The sequence below is a fragment of the Podarcis raffonei genome, chromosome 5, assembly GCF_027172205.1.
Source record: "Podarcis raffonei isolate rPodRaf1 chromosome 5, rPodRaf1.pri, whole genome shotgun sequence".
NCBI lineage: Eukaryota > Metazoa > Chordata > Lepidosauria > Squamata > Lacertidae > Podarcis > Podarcis raffonei.
The window spans coordinates 62685435-62707615 of NC_070606.1; the positions used below are offsets into that span (position 1 = coordinate 62685435).

Here is a 22181-nt window from a genome sequence, read left to right on the forward strand (position 1 = left end):
TCACCGCCGTGAGGCGGAGCTCTCATTGGCTGCTCGCCTCCATCGGCTAATCGCTCCTTTAGAGGGGCGTGGCTAAAGCACCCTGGCCAAAAAACAACCAAAAGAAACGCGGGCCTTTTCATAGGCCAGCCGCCCTGGAGGGCGGGACTAGAAGGTTGTAAGTCAGGCTCCGTTATTCCTATGGCTCAGGGATCAAGGAGGAGTTGGCGCCTGCCAATCATCCTTAGGGGCGGGCCCGCCAGTTTTTCTTTCGAACGCTCTGATGACGCGCCGCGTTCTGCTACTTTGCTTCCCGGCAGTGAGATGCTTTTTGCAATAGCGGGAGGCGGAAAAATATTGACGGGGCACCAAGAGGACGAGGGTTCTGCGGGGCGGGGGATCTTGCCCCTCATGTTAGCTTTCTAAGAGAGACACGGCCGTGTAGGTCAAATTAATGATCCTCCACAGGTGTGCTTTGAAACAACTCTTCCCCCCGCCGCTGGGATGGCTTGGTTACTTCTTTGTAACAAGATGAAGCTGCCACTAGATGATTCCTGAGCGTGCTGCAGGGCAAGAGGAAGTGTGGATGATATGAGACTTGATTTAACGATAAAAAGCGAGTGTTATGTTTTTTTGGCGGGGTGGCGCCAAAGGCATAGCCGCTGGGATCAGAGCATAGCTGTCAACTTTTCCCTTTTCTTGCGAGGAATCCTATTCGGAATAAGGAAATTTCCCTTTAAAAAAGGGAAACGTTGACAGCTATGGATCAGTGCCTAAAAAGCACGAGACAAGTGGGAAAGTGTGCTTTCTAAGCACAGGACAAGGCCCCTAATGGTGGAGGAGCACAGGATGCAGAGTAAACGGGAATCTCAGCAACCTAATTGAGATGGGGGAAAGCCCATTTTTGGTTTTGACCGATCGAGACTCAAAATCTTTGCTGATGAACTGGAATTCTTCCTTTTGCCCATCCTTGCTCTAGCTGGGCAGGTAGAGGCAAAATAAGACGTTGCTACTGCACCTTTAGTAGTTGTGTAGAAGAGGGAATCGAAGTAGCTCTTGTATCACCTAGTTGGTCACTGTCGGAACAGAATGCTGAATAAGACGGATCTTTGGTCTACTCTAACAGAGCCCTGTCCTCTTTTGCAACTCTCCACCTACCCTACATTAAGTGAATTGTCAGCAAAAATTCTGGCCTGGGTGCTCCCCACCTTCATAAGTTTATGTGAGTGCCTACCAGAGACAAGACCTTTTCTGTCAATATGGAATGTCCTCTCCAAACATGTTTGCCTGGTGACCACATTAATGTTAAGTGCCAGTTTTAAAGTTACTTTGCCCCAATTTTTAACACTATAATATCATTCTTTCTTTTTTTCTCCTTTTAAGGTGGTCTATATACAGTAATATATAATTGTGCTGCTTTGTGCATTTGCTGACCATGGGATGAATGACACAATGGAAGTGTTCTAAATAAAATAAATTATTGTCTTAACTGCATTGGAATGGTGAGTCATATGTTGTGTTAATAAGTTGTAAGCCATGTTGGAGATCGTTGGACATCTTTAAAATAACACCAACGTGTAGAATATCACTCTCATGACTTCTGAAAACAATTTGAAGGTTAAAAAAAGTGTGGTGTACCTTTGATAAAATTTGGTGGGGCTGCTTAGGGCAAGATAAAATTGTCTTCTGTGCATAAGAAGAGCACCTTTCTCACCTGGCATGTGGCCTGCAGGGCATGAACACCAACTGGCCATCAATGTTATAGACACAGAATATTTAAAGGAAAGCTCTCTTGTACGAACTGGGAAAATAGTACTTTCCATATTTGTTTACTTCTGAATTGAAATCCCCCCCCCCCCAAGAATGCTTTGTTTTGATGAAACAATACAACATTTGGTTAAGAAAACAAGCCAGAGGTCAAGAACAGAGTGTCCACTATTTGCATAAATGCCACATTTATTTCTTTAACTGAACAATGCCTTAAGTGTACACAAACAGTTGAAGACCCTAATTTCCAACACTCAATAGTTTTAAGACATCAAGAAAACTAGACTCGATTACTTCAGTATTGTTATTTATACAGTGGTACAGGGTGTGCCCACAGCAATCACATATATACAAAGCAAGAGAAATGGTCTCCCAGCATTTGGAGATGATGTCACAGGAAGAACTCATTTGGACAAACTAGATAATGGAAGCACAGGCAAAATAAGATTAATAAAAAATAAAAAGTAACCACAACCTTCATTTTTATACAGTAAGTTCTTGATATTGAGTCACAGCTCATGAATGATAGTGATCCTCCCTACAGTTCATTGAACACACAACAGAAAGAAACAGTAAGAGCATATTAGAGAGTTATACATCTTGTGTTGTCACTTTTGCATGTTACCATATGGATAAGCAATCGCCTCTTAGTCCCACAGTTATTAGCTAATTGTGCTGCTTTTACTTGTTTCTCTGCTTTCCTGTTGCTCCTTGATAATTTATAAGACTACTTATACTGGGCTCTGCTATCCCCCTACTGAAGGGCAGTTCAGAGAGCATTTGATACTTTAGGTGAGCTCCTTATTCCCCAATAATTTATTGGAATGGGAAAGAGTTTTATGTGAACAAAATAACACTGGCTTTTACAGTTACTGAAGACCAGTCTCTAACCAATATATAATCTATGGAATAGGATAAGTATGACATAATCTGAAATTATTTTTCTTGTATAACATTATTTTCTCTCACCAGCCTCCACCTTGAGATAATTATAATGATATGGTTGTGTGAAACAGAGCAGAGATGGAAGTCCATCCTGTCAGTATTTTATGCTTCATTTAATAGGTTCCTTTTCCTGCAGGACTTTCCAAAATATGCTTTATTCAGAAATGCTGTTTTTTGCCCCCTAAGGTCTAGATGATACTTGAAATTAAACAATTAATAAAAGGATCATTCAAAAATCTTTACATCTCAAATTAAGTAAAATGACAGTAAATCAGTGGAGACTCTTCTCAGATTGTCTGTAGAGTGGTTGATAACTATATCAACGTGGCTTGACATTTTGGCAATGGATAAAGCCATAACCAGCAGAAAATATGCCAAACATAATGATATGCTGGGTTATCTAAATAACACTATGATGGACCATTAGATCTCTGTTTAATATTCCAACTAAAGTACTAAACAAACAAATCCTTTCAGGATATCCATGCTAGCTGGAGACTGGATGATCTCCATTAAGCTATTGTCAATTTGTTGAGTTCACAATTCTTTTTGTGTGTGTGTGTGTGTGTGTGTGTGTGTCATTGCATTTAAGCCCTGATTCAAACATTGCCTTTCATTTTTAGGGGCTTTGGGTCAAGCCTTTGATCCCTAACTCAAGTCAGTCATGTTGTCTGCAGGTTTGCTGGCCCCAGAAACATGGAACGCTTGAGCAAGACCAGACTGTAGCCCAATAGTCACACTGTCAGGAACATGGTCTTCAGGTTGGCTGACCTAAGCCATGCCTCTTATCAATCTATCACTCCCCATAAAAAGCAGCTCTTCCAAGCTCTACTTCTTCATTCACAAGGCAAGGTTACATATACATTTTTGCATCTCTTGATTGTATGGACAAGGAAGGTACTGACACAACTTCTTCATCCATTGCCACTAACATAATTAAATCTCTTGACAATTTGATATGGACATAAATGAAGTAAAATATTTTTAAAGTTGTGTTTTTGTATGAAAGATAAGTGTTGTGATCCTATATATGACTTCCTTGTTCTAGGACAGCCTTGAATCCTGTGCATAATTACTTGGGAGTAAGCGCCACTGAACACTGAAAGACTTACTTCCAAGAAACATGTTCAGAGCTGTACTTGTCCTGTTCTTTTTTAAAACAAGTTCAGATGATTTCTTCAACGTAGCCCAAGGTAGCTTTGAACTTATAGCATGACAATCACTCAGGACATTTCAGAGAAATTCATTAATTGCTTGCTGTCTGACTGCAAATTTTGTTGTTGAAAGGCTTCTACTAGATCAGACACTGATAAGAGAGTAATAATCACCACTGATTAGAAACAGAGAATCAGTTACGGATTTTAATTATATAATAATTAGACTTAGGCTGGGAAGTTAAAATGAATCAAAGTTGCCACCAATGGTATTTAATTTTGCTGTTTATGCATAAAGGGAATGTAAATCATGGGGATTAACTACCACATATTGATTTGAGTGGGCTGTAAAATAGGATCCTATATATAAAGAGTTAACAGGAGATGCTTAAAATCAGATATGAGTCATGCTTAATTGATTAGTGCCAAAAAACTATTATTTGTTTTACTTTGTCTTACCCAAATTTGAAATAAAATTGACTATTTGTTTTACCAGAAATAATTGCTTAAGATGCAGGTGTATTTTTGAAGGAGACTTTTAACATATCACTAAATACAAGAGTGAAAAGAGGTCTCTTTTATAACACACTGTTCCAATCTTATACAAGGGTCCTATCAGTCTTGCTACATAAAGTAATCTATTTCAAACCTACTTTTCTCTTAAAAGAAAATGACAATGGGTATTTCCAGACAATCAGTTTTGAGTGTAATAAACATACAGTAGTTTTTCACTTATTCTGGGAAGCCCAGAGGTTGTCCCTTGAAGATGCACTTCTGCTGAGCAGATATTGTATTTCTCCCAAGTGTTTCCTAAATACTGTGAGAGTTTTTATTAAGTACCTTGGAAGATGTAATTCTTCTCTCAGATAGTGCAACTGTTACTATTTCAACTGCTGTGTAGGATGTGGTTGTGTCACAGGAACTTACTGAACACTGCCTGCAACAATAATGGTGATAAAGTGGCCCAACCTGTTCATCCGATGCCATGAATAATTGCCGGTGGGGAAAGGGTGAAGCAAATCCCCCTCCCACCATTCCTTTCTTGGGAAAACATGAACTCACCTCCAGCAAAACATCCCTATTAAGATTGAAGGTCAATTTCAATGTTACATGCAGATGCGCGTAGCATCCCACTGATAAGATTGGGGAGGGGGTGTTGACTGTTTCTTTAAATGAAAAGCAACCTTGGGGGGTTGCTCATGGGAACAAATAATGCTAATGGAGAGGTCGGTCGTTTAATCCCTTCCCTACCAGCTATTCCTTCAGCTCAAAATGGGCATCTGGAAGAGGCTGTTTTGAGAAGAAAAAATACAATGGGAAAAATTCGGTACATGCTTCACCACAAGCCTCACTGCTATTCCTTCACTTCTAATCACAGTCTCCTGAAGCTAGTTTTCATTATATAAAGAAGATTGGGGGAATGTTATACATATTTGCATGTAACATGTAGTTCGGCCCTTAGTTGAACAAAACAAACATTGGCTAGGTGACTGAAAAGAAGAAGAAACCTGCTAGGCAGCAAGTGCAGTATTTGAAAGAAAACCAAGATAGGCTCACATAAAAAGCTGACAGGGCCCTCTCCCATCTACACTGACTCACTTCCACATCTTTTCTTTTAGCAGAAATGAGATGCAGCATAATGTATGTGCGTAGGTGGAAAAAACAACACCACATGATAAACAGAATGTACATTTTTCAGTGAAGTAAATAGAAATAAATACTTTATAAATATAATCTCATCCTACTCTTTCTTGCTCTATCAAGTAAAATGTCAATAAGTTATGAATTAGCTGAACACAATCCTATCACTTTTATCTTTTTGAGTAACATGTTTTATAATGTTCACACTTTTACAGATTCCTTTCTCCTTAAATCAAACAGTTGCTTTAAAAATTAAATCATTTTTATTTTTTAAAAAAGACTCTTGCTTTGTTAGTGGTCATATGTCACCTAGGTCACCCAATAAAGAGATGGGCGGAAGATCACATGTGCACAAAGATTCCAGGGTGTACCAGGCTTCTAAACTTACAACAGAAATGAATTTGGCCAATGAAACTGTAACTTGAGATGGATCGCTCTGTGGCGCAGGCATCTGGCGGGATGAATGACAGAAGAGATCCAAATTTAAAATGGGGACCCTCAAACAGCACCCATTATTTCACTTGGTTTGATGAGATGGGCGGCCCTTTAGGCTAAATTCTGGTTTGGGCTGTCCTCCGCCTAGACAGTTTGGACCTGTCAGAGAAACCAAGGAAGAAGAAAAATGAAAGGATAGGGAAAAGAAATAAGGTAGAGGAATCTTCAGAATCCCAACCCATGTTCAAAGAGACAAAAAACAAACCCAGACTTCTCAGCTGAAGCCTCGAATGTTGCTCTTTTTCTAGATGGTGTTCTTCAACATTGGATCCTCTTATTGTTGGACTACAACTCCCATCATCCCTGACCACTGGCTAAGCTGTTTTGGAACGACGGGACTTGTAGTTCAACAACATCAGGACCCTCAAGTCTGAAGAATTCTGGTCGAGAGGGGTTTGGGATTTTAAGCTATTCAGTTACCTTATTGATCCAGCCAGGAGAGGATTAAATGCATACAGCCAATCATGCATATCCTTGTCGTTGCTTGCCTGCAACAGGATCCCACGATGTTCAGTGCACACTGCGAATGTGTTGGGGGTCTAAAACAGGGGTGTAAAGTTGCATGTGAGACTCAGTTGTAGAGGAGAAGCATACAAAGAGGCATACAGTAAAATGCAATGAGTGCATATATTACAGGCCAGACCAGATGGTCCCAGATCCGATGACTGGCATTGCCCCCGCCCCCAATAGTTTGTAAGACAATTCAACACTTTCTTTCTCTAGATGTGTAAATCACAGTTCCCTTTACAATTGTAGGTGTCAGGCCTGGCTCTCTGTCCTCATCCTGGAGGACACGTCCATTCTTCAAAGTGTTCACTGCTATTACTTACATGGTCTACCTGCAGAATCATCCTGCCCAGATGTCCACTCCACTTCAGCCTTAGACTCAGCTCCTATTTATACTTAAAGCACAACTGGACAGGAGAGGGATAGAATCCGAGAGTTTTTACCTCCCACATCCCTCCTCCTCCCTGCAGGACTGGAGAAATCATGAGCATAGCAATGTCATTAAAGGAAAATATATATTTTGATGTTAAAGAAGTGGGGGAGAATCTCAGATCTGGGGACCAAATTTGGTCACCCAAACCTCTCTATCTGGCCCTCAGGACTCTCCCAGGCTACACCACCCCACATTTCCTCAGGCTCTAACCTGCCCGGCTGCAATCCTGCCTCAAGTTCTTTGCTTGGCTGTAATGTGTTCTTGAACTGTGGGTAATGGCTTGCCCAGGTGTGGGGTGGAAAGATGTGTGGGTGTAGGTGCCTCTGACTTTTGTGTGGCTGGAATGTATGCTGTATAAAGAGATGGCCATCTTCATTGCTCTGCTCACTTTTTGCCTTTGGTCCCACTCCTACTCTAAGAAGCAGCACTGCTGTCAAATCATGGCTGAGGATATAAGGATGTCCTATAAACCATACTTAAGACATCAAATCTGTTGTCGATTCATTGGTTTGTTTCTAGTAGACCAAAGTATTAGGTTGACACTAACTGCAATACCTACAGAATGTGCTTCTAGCTGTCTTGACATGGCGCTGCGCCCCCGCACATTCAAGGGAGGAGACTTTGAAACCATCAGGTGCAATTGCCCTCAACAGACAGGCTAGATGTAGCTTGTTCAGAAACAGGTCTGGTTATGCCACTTAAGATTCTCTGGCTCTGCTGTCATTCCTTTCTCTGTACTTCACACTCTTCCTGGATTTTAGCCATTGCCATGGCCTCTTCTTTCCCTTACAGCCCAGTCTCCAATAAATTACCCAGAAGCACTAGCTGTGGACTCTCTGATTTTGCCCAACCTATGAAGTTGTCCTTACTTTCAGCATCGCCTGCTGGTCTTCACTGTATTCCACCTGAGCTGATGAGAGATTGAGGACTGCTCTCTCCACAGAGTCCTTGTCGGTGTTGTAGATGTAGACATAGGGGCGTCTCACAACCACATAGCGCTTCACCCACCCATTTGTGTGGGGCTCCAGAAAGTGCAGGTAGCCTTTCCTGGAGACAATAGGGCTGTAGAGGAGACACACTGGCATCATACTTTGTAACTGCATAAAAACTGCACCACACATATTGATTTCTAAAGATTTTTAGCACCACCAGAATTGTGCCTTTGCTCCTCCCTCTGCCCCAGAAGTTATACTCCTGTGGATGCTCTTGACTTGTTTGCTTTGTTTCTCTTTTTCTGCATGGCGATCCCTATCATGTGGGGAGGTGCACATGTTAAGTGAGAAGGCACATGTGATGCCATTACTGGACTGTGCAGTTCAGAATAGAACATTATCCACTGACATTGCTCATCCTCCATATGATGTGGAATGTTGCACCCCTGAGTTACATTCTAGTTTGGATGTTAATCTGAGCCAAAGAAGAACTCCTCCATTCCACAACCTGCCCTACCAGTGGCTGCTGCTGCTGTTTGGGCAGCAGCAAGGCAGGAATATAATAATAATAATAATAATAATAATAATAATAATAATAATAATAATAATACCCCACCCATCTGGCTGGGTTTCCCCAGCCACTCTGGGAGGCTTCCAACAGAACACTAAAAACAGAATAAAACTTCAAACATTAAAAACTTCCCTAAACAGGGCTGCCTTCAGATGTCTTCTAAAAGGTCATTGTTTTGTATTTCCTCCCCTTTCCCTCCAGGCCACCTGGTTCATTGGCATGGTCATATTCCAGGTGATAGGAAGGGAGGAAGGGGGGAGGGAAAGAAAAGGAGAAAGACACCCCACTCTCTCCAAGCCACCCCTGCCAGTACGGCAGTAACCGCCACTATAAAAAGGTATTAGGGAGCTCATAGGGAGAGAGTGGACACTGTCCCTCCCAAACAAACAATGGGGTCCAATTTTAGGTCATAACAAAACAAGCTATTTTCTGATCTATTGGAGGAATAGATTTGCTTGAAGGGTCTTGCCCAGAACCCATTTTCATTTCTTAGAAATAGCTCTGCTAAATTCAAAAGGAATGCACTCCTGTTAATTATTGCATTCTTCACCATGCAACTGCTTCCCTCCCAAAGGAAGAGGCACAGAGGAAAAGAAATGTACCATGTACTTAGGTTGAGCCCTTCCGTTTAGTCAAGAATAAGATCCTTTCCACAAAGCCCATAACTTTTACCTGACCCGGATCTCTTGAATATCAGGGACCAAAAGGCGCTGGGTCTCCTTTTCATCTTCAGGCCCACAGGTGGGGGATTTCTTTTGTTCTCCTTCAACTGTGGGCTCAAATTCAGGGCTTTCTGCCCTTGAAGAGAGCTGCAGAGTTCTGCAAAGGAAAGGCAGGTAGGTATGTAATTTCAACTCAACTTTGGCCTCCTTAAAAAAAGAAGTTGACACAGCGTCTGAAACTGTGCTCATAAATGTGTCTGTAGACTGATCTGAAATTCTTAGCTTTGCCATCTTCCTCACCTGGCATCCGTGCCACTGTACCGTCCTTCAACCAATGATGGGCAGGTGGAGGAGGGGGTCAAGGTGGAGCCACCAAGGGCTGGCATAGAAGGGTCTCTTAGCAGAGTCACTGACATTTCAGATAGCTGTACACAAAAAGAATTAATCACTGGAGCTGCTTGCTTTACCGTACTAAGAAGTACAAGGTGAGGATGAGTATCAAAGTCAATTTCTATTAAAAGTTAATGTCTACTATTTTCAATGGGTCTACTCTGAGCACGACTACTTTTGCATACAGCCCAATGAGCTATTGCAGTACCTATGCCTTTTATTTTCCCAAACATGGCACTGTGGCAAAGGTTTCTAGGTGCATAGGAAGCTGCCTGATACAATTGATCCACCTAGCTCAGTACTGTTTACACTGACTGGCAGTGATTTCCCAGGATTTCAGACAGGTCTCTTCTAGGCCTACCTAGAGATGCTGGGAGATGTTATACATGCAAAGGATGAACTCTACCAGTGAGCTACAGCCCTTCCCCTTCTGCTTGTATGTTCCCAGAGAAGAACATAGTCATGGGGTGTTTTTTCAACATGCACTTTTATTCCCAACAATTCTGTCCTCAGAGAGTCAGCTCTTTGCACCTGTCTGTCCCTGAAAGAAAAGTGCTACCTGCCTGACAGCTAATTAGCCACTGTGGGTACAGTTTCATACCACCGTTTCCATCAGTATTCACACATCTTTGCTGAGTGACAGGGCACCCCACAAAAGCACAGAGTTTCTCTTACCTTGCTCTCACTTGCGCTGACACAGACATGGCTGTGGGTGTACTCTCTGTTGAATGTGTGTGTAAGGAGACGCAAGCACTGTAGAAAAGATGTTTGGGGCGGGGGGAGAGATTAAGAGATACAGGTTGTAAAAAGAGGCTTGGCCCTGACCAGGACAGAATTATCTATTATACTAAGCATGCTGTAGAGCAGGAATAGTAAACCCTTTTTCCAGTCTGAAGACCACATTGATGGTCCACTACATCTCTAAGGGTGTATGTCAGCAATGGGCAGGGCCAGTGTACAGTATATACATGCATGCACATGCACACACACACACACACTACATATACAGCACACATACAGAACACACACACAGTCGACACACATACGGACCACACATGCACCCTCACCATATATACTGCACACACAAAATCCACATCTTCATGTATTAATCTACTTAAACAGAGCTGGGCATCACAGTGCCGCCTTGTAACTAGCTGGATATAGATGATGTGTGGGGATAGTGTTATTATATAGTTTAGCCATAAGGTGACACTGGATCTAGTTGGATCTGGATGGAGACAGGAATTTCCTGTTGCTGTTTTGTTCCTGTCAGAGGGAGACCTTAAAGCCCTTGCCTAGCTTTGTAACCGGCATGTCCTCTAAGCCTCCCACGGCAGACAATATCATTCATGCGAAAAATCTAAACCAGCACAGAGAAATTTACGGCAAGACCGCAATCTCCTCTGCTCAGAAATCTCATTTTCACTCCCTCCTTCAGCTCCTGCTCGCACTCAGGGAAGACCATCTGTTTCATAAACAAAAGGCAATGCTGAGACCAGCAGTTTGGGCACCATGAGAATGCAGGTTCTAGCGGTGCCATTCCCATGCCATGCCAAAGACAAAGATGTAACTGGCATGGTGTGGCCCCAGAATAACATATACCTTGACGGCAAGTTCTTTCTGCCTCTCACTGGGGGTGTCCAGTGGCAAATTCCTCCCCTCAGGGGTACCATCTGCTGAGATTGGAGAGGAGACACAAGATGTACTGCGGGAATCCGAGTCTTCACAGGAGCTTGAGGAAAGGGAATCGAGACCCAAGCGCTGGGTTGTCTCTAGTTTCTCACGCAGAAGCAGGTAATGCCTTGTTTTCTCAACCTGCGGAAATAAACCTCTGGCTAAGTAAGGTCACAGACATCTGCAGAGAGTCATCTCACACAGAGGTCAATCCACAGACCTCATGTCTTCCCACCCTTCCCGCCAACACGGACATGAATAAGGACCACTGGGCTTGAGTCTTACTTCTTGCAGGAGGCTCAGTTTCTCCAATTCCCATTGATGATCCAAGATGAGACTGTCGCTACGGGGCCGCCAGCCTGCCAGGTTCTCCTCACCTCGCACATATGCCACAGATGTGTCAAGCACACGCCTTCGTCTTCTTTGCATGCCTGCAAAGGACAAAGTTGCAGGTTGCATTCAGCATTGCTCATGCCCAGTCTGCAAAGCATGTGGGCAGTGTTTCTTTTAAAGCAGATTTCCCAACTTCACATATTCCCCATCAAGACACTCCACAAATAAAAAAGAAGAGAGAAATGAACACAAAGCATGCTGTACTAGTGGTAAAGCGGTTTCTACATAGGAGTCCGTAGTTCTTCTCTACTATACAATAACTAACAGAACAAATGCCTTTGCGCAGATTTAAATCCTCATTTGGTTGGCAAGGTCAATTTGACCAAGCCATGCCCATCTGCCCTCATCAGGTAAAGATGCAACTTTGCAGGGGCCAATGATCAGTTGATTGTCTCTGCTTGTAAAGCATTGTCACCTGATGTTGTCATTGACAGGTGGGACAGCTCAACCTACCTGTTAAAAATGGCCTGTGAGGGTTGGGAAGGTAAGGGTCCAGTCCATTGGCTAGATCTACACCCCTGTTTTAGGAGATCATATTGTTTAGGCATGCAGCCTTTCTCTCCCCCTCTGCCCCAAATCCTCAAAATGCAACCAGAGGAATGGTGCATTACTAGTTTTCACAACACTTAGTTTTCACAACACTTCCCCCAAAAAGCATGATGTTTGGGCAGTGTTCAAGTTATGTTGCACTGACATTGCAGACAGATATGTTTCTGTGGATGTTTACGATTCAGGTATTAAGATGCAAAGGGCCACCCATATTCATTCAAGTAAAATAAGTAAGTCTCATGGCAACAGTAAAATTGACTCTCCTAATGTTACATTCTTTTCCTCTTAGCACAACCCCAGCATCCCCTATGGGCCTGTCATGATGACAGTGCTAATTAGAACCATCAGAAAGTGAAGCCAAACCAAAGAGAAGTTTCTCACCTGGACTGCCAGCATCAGCCACCCGACAAAGGCTGAGTTCATATACCCCAGTTACACGGTTACTACAAGGAAAAAGAGTGAAACATCAGAGCATGGTGTTGCAATAAATGACCTTCATGTGCATGTGGCACATTAAATGTAATGGCCAAGGTAACACCAATTTTTAAAAAGGAATCCAGAGAGGATTCTGGAAATTACAGTCTAGTTAGCTTTACATCTGTCCTAAGAAAACTGGTAGAAAGTACAGCATTGTTAAAGAAGGAATAACAATATAAATATGAGGGAACAAACCTCGTTGAAGCGTAACCAGCATGGCTTCTGCAAGGTTAAGCCCTGTCACACTGGCAAAGGAAAGTATTTCTTTACACATCACAGTGTTAAATTGTTAAATTATGGGATTATTTCCCACAAGGGGCAGTGATGGCCACCAACTTGGATAGAATTAAAAGACAAATTCATGGAGGATAAACCTATCAGTGACTACCAGCCACAATGGCTATTGCCTCCATGGTTGTGCAGGCAGTATGCTTCAAAATACTAGTTGCTGGGAGACTGCTGTTGTGATTTAGTCCTGCTTGTGGTCATTCCATGGGCATCTAGTAGGTCACTGTGAGAACAGGATGCTGGACTAGATGGGTCACTGACCTGACCTAGCAGGACTATTCTTATCTTCTTAACTATGAACATTAGTTGGTAACCCCTATGTTTATATCTAGACTTATATGCATTCTTTCCAATAAATCAAAAGTTTTTCTTCTTTGAGGTATGCTCTTATTCTGCCAGCAGAATGGGAAATGAGACTTCTTTACCTTTCTGAGGCTCGAAGGCTCCCACTTCCAAAAAGATTGCGGATGGACCGAGAAGCAGGGAGTTTGGCATCTCTGGAGTAGAAGACCATGCAGAAATCTTTGGTGATCACAGCTGGTTGGGTGCAGTTCTCCATCTAAAATAGGAGGATACTTGCTAGGTTTTTTAAATTTAAAAATGCTTTCCTGGGATGCCCTTGGCTGTTGGTACACAATGAAAGGCTCTCAGATGGTGTGAGTTTGCCTTCAAGAGCAAAATGATGTTCTGCAGCAGGTTTCCCAATGATGTCATGCATGTATCCTTAATAATCCATAGATATCACTGCTTTTTGGAGCTACTCTCATAAAACTACAGTCTTATATACACTTTCCTGTACATACAGCTACATGGAATCCTTGCTTTAGAAACCTGGCACCTAGCAGAGTACTAGTATCCCTTTTTTCCTGTCTTTAGTTAAAAACAACAATGCATATCAGTTAGGTATACTACAGGCAGCACCGCTTCATTGGTGTTACTCACTGCCTGCCTACCCATACTCTGCTCCAATAGCAAATGCCTAGGTAGGTATCATATATCATAGAGCTATCATCTAGCATGGCCCACTGTTATAATTTGGATTTGCTAATTTAAAAGATTTTTTTATAACATTCTTTTTAGAATTTCAAGGCACTCTACATTCAGTTAGATCAAGCATAAAATACAGCAATAAAATCATTGTTTTATTGCACTTCTTATGCCAAGAAATATAAGGTCAAATTACACATGATGGTGTCAGAAAGAAAACAAAATTCCCAATAAAAAATAAAAAGCAGTCAATGAAGTCCGCAATCCTTAGCAGAAGACAGCCAGGTAGACAAGAGGTACATAACCCTTTCCCTTCAGGCTCCCTCTCCAAAATATATGTATCTTTCATTGGGGTTTTTTTATCAGCTAGAACTCACTGGAACTCAATTCTGGCACCTCTTAGGTGGGCACCGTTGCCATTCTAAGACAACGAGGGAGGTGTTCTTAATGAGTTCCAGCACCTCTTCTTTGTAGAAAAATAGCACTGTCTTTCATCTGAATGACTAAAAATCAGCTGGGAGCGGAAGAGATTTCAAGAAGAAAAATGGCCCGGAGAAGTTTTAAGGGCCTCCCCCACACGCTCTGCAGCCCACCCACTGCAGCTGCATTTCATGTTACTTGCCACAAAAGCAATTATGGGAAATCATACATCATTTTATCATCACATTTAGAGCTGTACTATATTTTAAAACAAGCATCCACTTGCAAAAGGATTTCCGCTGGGAGCAGGGTGGTAAACTCCTGCAAAAAGTAGAACAAGACTCCGAGGAGCTGCTTTCCCTACAAGTGTTATTAAAATAAGACAAGTTTTGGAAACAAGCAGACAGTGACATTTGCTAAGAAGTGCTCTGCTAGGAAGGATGCTCACTGCATACTAAAAATGGTCCCTCAGGCTCTCTCCCCTGTCATTGGCAGTCCTTTCTATTCTCTTGACAAGCAGTGGCTAGCAGCTAGCTTCAGTTTAAGAGTCTACCCTGCTTCCCACAGATTGACTTGGATGAGGGAGATCCGAGTTTGAATGCTTGTTAAGCCATGAAGCTCATTGGATGATTTTGAGCAAGTCTCTGTAGGTCCATTTAGTCACTCTTCTATATGTACCTTAAATGCATGGAGGGAAGGGGAAGACTGCTGCACATGCTGCCCTTGCTCCTGATGTCGTCCCACCTCTATACATTATTCTGAAAGAGGGATCTATGTAGCTGTAACTGTGTGCATGTAGGCATTCTACATGACCTGGAACCCTGTGCAGTTTGAACCCTGCTCAATCAAATTGCATGGTGCACCTACTCATGCATAGAAGGTGTGCACCCCATTAAGACCTTCCAACTAATACATGGGAGCAATTCATTAAGACATTCCAGCTCCCCCAAACAAACTTCATGTACACACAGAAAAAATGTCTGAATGGATTTTATCACTCAGGGTAAAATGCTGGGCTGGGGCTGATGTAATCCAAAACATTTGGAGAGCACCAGGCTGGCAAATGCTGATGTAAGTGCTTCTTGTATTGCTATGTTAGCCTAGGGTCTTCCAAAACCCCATATTAGTTTGAGAATCACAAGGAATTATGGGACTGCTTAAGACAGGGAGGGCTGGAGTAAATCAAGGTGGAAGCCCCTTTCTAAAACTCAGCTCTGTGTGGTCTATTTATAGGAAATGCTAGGAAGACACTGATGGGTCTTGCCTCAATGTACGCCGAGAGGGTCATGTAGATTTTCTCTCTGTATGGGGTGACACGATTCAGCAGCAAAGAGTTGTGCATGGAGCTATCCCATGCCGCTTCAAACTGGTAAAACGTCCTGCAAAGAGACAGCAAGATGGTTGGTTAAAAATAAACACTACCATCGACCACCAAACTGTGAGAATTGCAGCAGCAGTACGCAAACATGCACACACAGAGAGACATATTTGTGCTGAATGGATGCAGCCATCCTGGAGTGCTGTGGCTCAAAAACACCCCTTCATTATGAACAGCAATAGTAAAGGCATCTGTGGGAATCCTCAAGGGAAACTTCTGTGCTGTGAATTCATGTTTGTTGTTTTTAATATTGCATATGAGCAGAGGTGATTTGGGGTATGTTTTAAGGTTAAAATTTAAGCCATGAGATGATGGGGTGCCAGAAAGACAAAGAAAGAGGGACACAGTTATAGAAAGAAAGTTGCATGCAGGTGGCATTCTCTCATCTAGAATTGGCAATAAACAAGTTTCAAGTTGTCTGTGAATATTATGGCTTAGCAGAAAAGTCACCACATGTTTCTGCTTACATTGCCATGCTAAAGCCAAAGCTCTGTTCCATACTTATATTGGGGTGTAATTTAAACATGCCCTCTGAGAGTGAATGTGGGCAAGAGGAAAGGAAGCAAGAGTCAGGGGAAAAGATGAAGAAAGCAATACGAAAACAGAGAGCTTCTCTTGATCCCTGAAACAATTGGGTATTTTCAGATTTTGTCTAAAGCACTCCAGGGCCATATCTCTTCAGTCAAACATAGCACACAGACAATCTATCTTCCTTCCACAGGAAGGAGGTACTAATTTTCAGCAAGCATGTTCAGAAAAGAAAAGAGTGAGGATGCTCAGTGCTGCAGTCAGTTCCATCTCTCCAGAAGCATTTGGCATCGCAGACCTTAAAAGTTTGATATGTTCATAAAAGTGCTTTCCGTGAATTCTCTTTGAAGTTCATTTTCCACATACAGCTACAGTCACCAAAGCTCCAGAAGAAAACTGACTATTCCACCAATCTCTGATTTATAGGGAGTATTGTGACTCTGAATGATAGGGAGATATCATTCTCTCCAGACCTATCTTACCCTAGCCTTTTCCTGTTTGGTTACTGATATCTCAGAACTACTTCTTGCTTTGTGAAATTAGGTACATAAGGTACCTGAGTTTAGCCCTTTTTTGGGGGGGGGGGAAAGTGTGATCTTTTAGCAGGCCCTATTAAAAAAACACCCATATTGTCTTTTGAGAACAATAACTGAGATAGTCTACCAGTACTGTGACATACTATCCCACTGAGGAAGCCAGGGTTTCCAGAAAGATCACCACACATGAAATAGAGGTTCAGTTCTTTGCATAATGGAAGCACCAAAGCAGATGTAAGCTCTGATGACATGCAGCAGCAACAGGGCTTCTCATGCCTGAGGGCTGAATGTGCCCCCCCCCAAGCCTCTCCCTCAGATTCTCAGGATTCTCCCCAGGCCACACACCCTCTTCCAAGTATCTTTGCCTTGCTGGAATGTTTATTTGAATGATGACAATTCCTTGTTTGCCTGGATGGAGGATGGAGAGATGGTTGTGCAGTGTTTGTGCATAGAACCCTCTGGCTTTTGTAGCCCATTGTAAAAGTCACAACCATGGTTCCGCCCACATCTGCCTTTGGCCCTGCCCACCACCACTGGAATGCAGCCCCCAGAAGGCTGCTCATGAGCTAAAACAGATCTCATGCTGAAAATGGTTCTCCATTCTGGATATACAGACACACAAACGTGACTCTCATCCCCTTTCAGTAGCCTTTCCCATTATGATGGCATTCCTTTGGTGGAACCTTTTTGGCTCAGCATTTTTGTGCCACTAAACAACAGAAAAGGGTGACCAAAATATTGGGACTTTAATATGTGTCTGAGCATCCTCATGATTCAAAAACATTTCCACATGGACATTCCACTTTCACAGCTCACCAACACTCATATCAACATAGTCAGAAGCCTCTTTAAAAAAGAAGCCAGGTCTCCTCTTGGGAAAATTGCGCATTATAGTAGGTCCACCTCTCAGAAATAGTTGTTGACTCTTGTTAAAGAGGATCTGACTATTAGTTGATGATGCACAGTTTCTATCCCATTCTAAACATTGCATCTTGACACTGAGAGTCGCAGCATCTTGCCAAAATCAAAACTGAAAGAGCTGAGACCAAGATCACGGAGACACAAGCCACGGGAGAACAGGTAACTCCAATAGGAAGGAAGGAAAGAAGATTAGGAAAGGAAAAGGAAAAGGGAAGAGGAAACAAGGGAGAGGAGAAAGAGAAAAGAGAAGGAGGGAATAGATCAAGCAAGTGTGTGAGAGTAAAGTGAGGTAGAAATACCTAGTGTCATTTCCCAGTGAAATGCTATAAGTGGAAGGCAACCCAAGACAAACACATGTACACATACACACATACACAAAGAAATCAAAATGTCAGAAAGCATTGTTTATATGGTGCCCTGTGGAAAGCTACCCAGAGAGGCAGCTACATGGGGTAGATGGTGATTTGAACAAAGTGCAGCCACAGATTGTTGTGAATTTGGTAAAGGTGGGCAACAAATGAAAAGCAAAAATACTGTTGTCCCTTCACTCTGGGAGTTTCCAGACCAGCTGTTTGTTAAGCATTGATCCTGACACGTTTGCACAGAGGCTTTACAACATTGCCTGTTTATTGAGCATTAATCTTGATATGTTTGCATGGAGGTTATACAATATTGCTAGCTAGTGGTTGTTATCCTGCACTTTCCAGGGCAATTTTCTTATCAGACCTTTTCTGGTGAGAAAAGTGACAGGATATTAGCACTAGAAACTGCAGGATAATAACCTCATCTTGTATAAGTGAACAGTCAATCTGGAAGTGCCCTCTCTTGGTAGAAGAATATGGTCACAGAATGAAATTCAGAACATAGTTTTGCATATTCAACACTCTCCTTTTACTTTTTAGTTGAATTTCTAATCTATGTGTCCATCCAGCTAGGCTCCCTTCCCCTGCATTATTAGTAGGCTTAAGGATCAAGGCTCTTTTTTCAGTGGAGTGTGATTCTTATCAAGTTTTTGATTCACAGTGTGAAAAATGGACTAAAATGACTTGAGCAAGGCAAAAGCAGAAAGGGGTTCTGGGTGAAATTTGCACAAATAGTTTTCAGCCCTCTTTCAAAGAAAACATGCCAAATACAAATGAATCACTGAAAACACATTGCTAAGCAAATATTGTATGTGGTGGGGGTGGGAAGGTGAGATTGTGGGTTCCTTAAAAAAAATAAAATACAGAATTTTGCACTGTCAAGAACTTAATGGGAATGCCACTAGTATGACTTTCAAATCTAGAAGTTAAGATGAAGGAATTCTATTTTGGGGGGCTAAGTGCATGGAATTCTGATTATGTCACTTCATTCATTGTTTTGTGATATTTGTACTGAGAACGCTTGGTGTTCATCCATTGCCCTAGACTCATTCACTCAACAATAAACTTTAACCCTACTCCATAGGTTATGGGCTTGTCTACACTGATACACTAGAAAAGAAGAAATGTGTGTGTATGTGCTCTTTAATTATTGGATCTCATGTACCTATCCTTTGACAACACCAGAAATATATATTACTAATACAATCACTTTCCTAAGCATCTGGTGTTCAATTTGGAGAATTTAGAAATATATTATCAAGCAGAAGTTGCATATAAGCAGAAGTTGCATTTTTTTCAACAGGCAATTTACCTCACACATAATACATTGCTAGTCAGATGGTAGGGATGAGAATAAACCTTTAAATTCTGTAATCTAGTCTAGAATTTACACTCAAGTATCCAAGGTAGTGAGTTAGGAAAATGTATTATCAAAAGTTTCTTCAATTGGTCATTTGCAGGTCACATTTTAGAGAAGTTATTGAATCAAAGCCAGTCTGAATTATATAGAGCTGTTATGGTGGATCTGGAAAGCTATGAGTATGAACTTGCACCTCAACCTCTTGAACAGCCTGACTGTAGTGCTACACAAAAACGCCTCCGTGTTGAGCCAGCATAAGAATGGTAATAGAAGAGGGAGCATTCCCACTGTTTAACCCATGCTGCCAGCTACTGCATGAAGCAAGGGTGGTTCACTGCACAGGAGGGTTCCTCTAGCAATAGAGTAAGTTGCTTTGTAAGGCAATACAGAACTAGGACAATGTGGGGCATCCTTGCTGGTCCCTGGCAATCCATCCTCCTCAACTGGATTTGGGCCTGAAAGACCAAGGAAATTTGAGGGTACACGGAGAGCAAGTCGTAAGCAAGCACAATTTGTGACACTGCACAACATGGTCACTGATCATGGAGGCATGCTTGTGAAGACATCAGGCATCACTTCTATTTCCCAGCTTTGTGAAACTGAAGCCAACATGAGATAACCTTCTGGTCTTAAACCAGCAAGGTTTAGGAATCACTGAATTAAAACATACTATACACTGAACTGTGATGAGCAATGGTGCTGCTAAATTGAAAAAGATCAACTTTTCTGGTCCAGATTACAGCATGCCCTGATAAACAAAGAGAAGGAGCAAGCAAGGTGTACCATGCAAAGGTGCTATAGCAAGATATGGAATTCAAGATATAGCAATAATTACTGGTAAATACCAATTGTTGGAGGAAAATCAGCTGGTGTCTCAATTTACATAGAAGTGCTAAAAGTCAATCTGACTTGGGAAAAGTTCCTTCCCAACACCAAATACACACAACAACTGTCAAGTTCATTCCAAGGAGAACATTACCCAAGCTCACACACAAACCAATAATGGAACACAGTTCCACCATGCTACCTGGAACAAGCAATAGAACACAGTGGACGAAACAAACAGAACTGCTGAAGAAGGAACTGAGCTCTGGAATGTTGTTACTAAGGCTAGGGTTGGGGAGCAATTAAATCCACTTCCCATTTAAAGCTGAATTTATCAAATTCACACTTTCTCAAACAGTATGCCAGCCAATATATAGCCATCCTTTGAAATGCACATGCATCTCAATTTTAAGATCCCGTTCTCCAACTAGCTAATGCTTACAACAATTCATTTACCTGTGGGTATAGGGTGGTATACAAATTTATTTATTTAATCGATGATGATGATATGCATAAAATCAATATATTCATGAAATTTATACATAAATGCATTATATTAGGAGAAATTGCTTGCAAAAGCCTTACATTAGTCAAAGCCGCATACAGAACTGTGCTTGTTAGGAAATACTGGCTAACTTTCATGTGGATTTTTAAAAAGAAAATTTGCAAATTGCTGCAGAAATGTTGGGACCCAAATTTAGGAATGGAAAAAATGAGAAGCTCAGAGAACTGAAGCTGACGGATCCTTCCATCTCTATCCAAGACGGAAAGGCAGAATCTGAAGATTGAATCTATTTATTAGTTAACACTTATTGATATGTATTGTCATTTAACAATAGATAGACCCCTGCCTTAAGCATGGGCTGCCTAACTGCACATGTCTAATTTGGTTCTTAGGTATCTGCCAAACACTGACGGTCTCTGAGTTCTGGAAGTACACTTATTCCCTGGTGAAAGGCTAGTGATAACAATGAATGACTGGATGGCATATCATTATTTATTGGACTTCTATACCTCTATAATGGCTACCTGCACAAAATGGTGCCTGGCACCAATCAGAGAGCTCATTAAATAGGCCACATGCAAGCAATAAACCACATATTATTGCTTTGCAGCATCATTGTACAGTATACACAAGAGTAGTACAGTGGCACCTTGGTTTAAGAACAGCTTACTTTATTAACAACTTGGATTAAGAACACCGCAAACCAGGAAGTAGGTGTTTTGGTTTGTGAACTTTGCCTTGGAAGCAGAACATGTTCCGCTTCCTGTTTGGTGTAAATTGAGTCCCCCACTGCTATGGGAAAGCACACCTTGGTTTAAGAACACTGTGGTTTAAGAACAGCCTTCTGGGACAGGACACTTAGCATAGTCCAGTTTATTCCATTTACTCCATGAAATCTATTTCTTAGCCTATCTACACTTCCCTGAAATGACAACTTTTGTACCAAACTTTCAGAAATAGAAGCTCAATAAGCATGTGCCTCAACATAACCACAATCCCTAGAGACACTTCAGATCAATCAAATATCTGCAAATGACTTGCAATCAAGGTAAGCAAGAAAGGCCTCATTTTATTCCTATTCTCCCCATGCTGGACTATTGACTTCTGCAAATCCAAGGCAGCCAAGAACTACGGTAAGTCCTGGGCTCTCAATGGAATTCATTCAGACAAACCAGTAAACTAAAACAAACCTTGATATCCACAATCCCATTTTCTCAGCATTCTCTTCCTTGGCTCTGAATACAAAGGGAAATCCCAAACACACCTTAGGGGAAGGAGGAAATCTTCCAAAGTTAAGTACAGTTTTCAGATTGTATGTAAAGATTGTCCACCTTGGATAATATTCTAAATGTCAACCATTCCCGCTGGCTTGGTTTGCATGCAGTGCTAGGCCAAACCATGGCTCAGTGTGAATGCACAAGTGTGCAAGCTTCTGGAGAGGAGGTTGCAGCCACCTTGCTCTTCTTCCAGTCCTCCTGCACCTGTGAGTTAAGGTTTGGTTT

At 41.9% G+C, this 22181-nt stretch overlaps 1 protein-coding gene across 30 annotated transcripts in view; it reads right to left on the reverse strand.

Moving 5' to 3' along the window:
* Positions 1-3257: 3257 nt before the first annotated feature.
* Positions 3258-22181, reverse strand: part of KIF1A (kinesin family member 1A) — a 111089-nt gene continuing 92165 nt past the window's right edge. For 15 of the 30 annotated variants that reach the window (XM_053389705.1, XM_053389699.1, XM_053389709.1 and 12 more), the window contains 12 exons: positions 17927-17950; positions 15529-15643; positions 13283-13416; positions 12474-12535; positions 11436-11581; positions 11079-11291; positions 10152-10229; positions 9387-9511; positions 9097-9243; positions 7791-7983; positions 6402-6520; positions 3258-6080 (listed from right to left, as the gene is read on the reverse strand). In XM_053389705.1, coding sequence (XP_053245680.1) covers positions 6038-6080; positions 6402-6520; positions 7791-7983; positions 9097-9243; positions 9387-9511; positions 10152-10229; positions 11079-11291; positions 11436-11581; positions 12474-12535; positions 13283-13416; positions 15529-15643; positions 17927-17950 — 1399 coding nt within the window. In that variant the 3' untranslated portion in view covers positions 3258-6037. The remainder of the gene's footprint in view (positions 6081-6401; positions 6521-7790; positions 7984-9096; positions 9244-9386; positions 9512-10151; positions 10230-11078; positions 11292-11435; positions 11582-12473; positions 12536-13282; positions 13417-15528; positions 15644-17926; positions 17951-22181) is intronic. The other 15 variants (XM_053389702.1, XM_053389732.1, XM_053389708.1 and 12 more) reach the window with 1 other exon arrangement.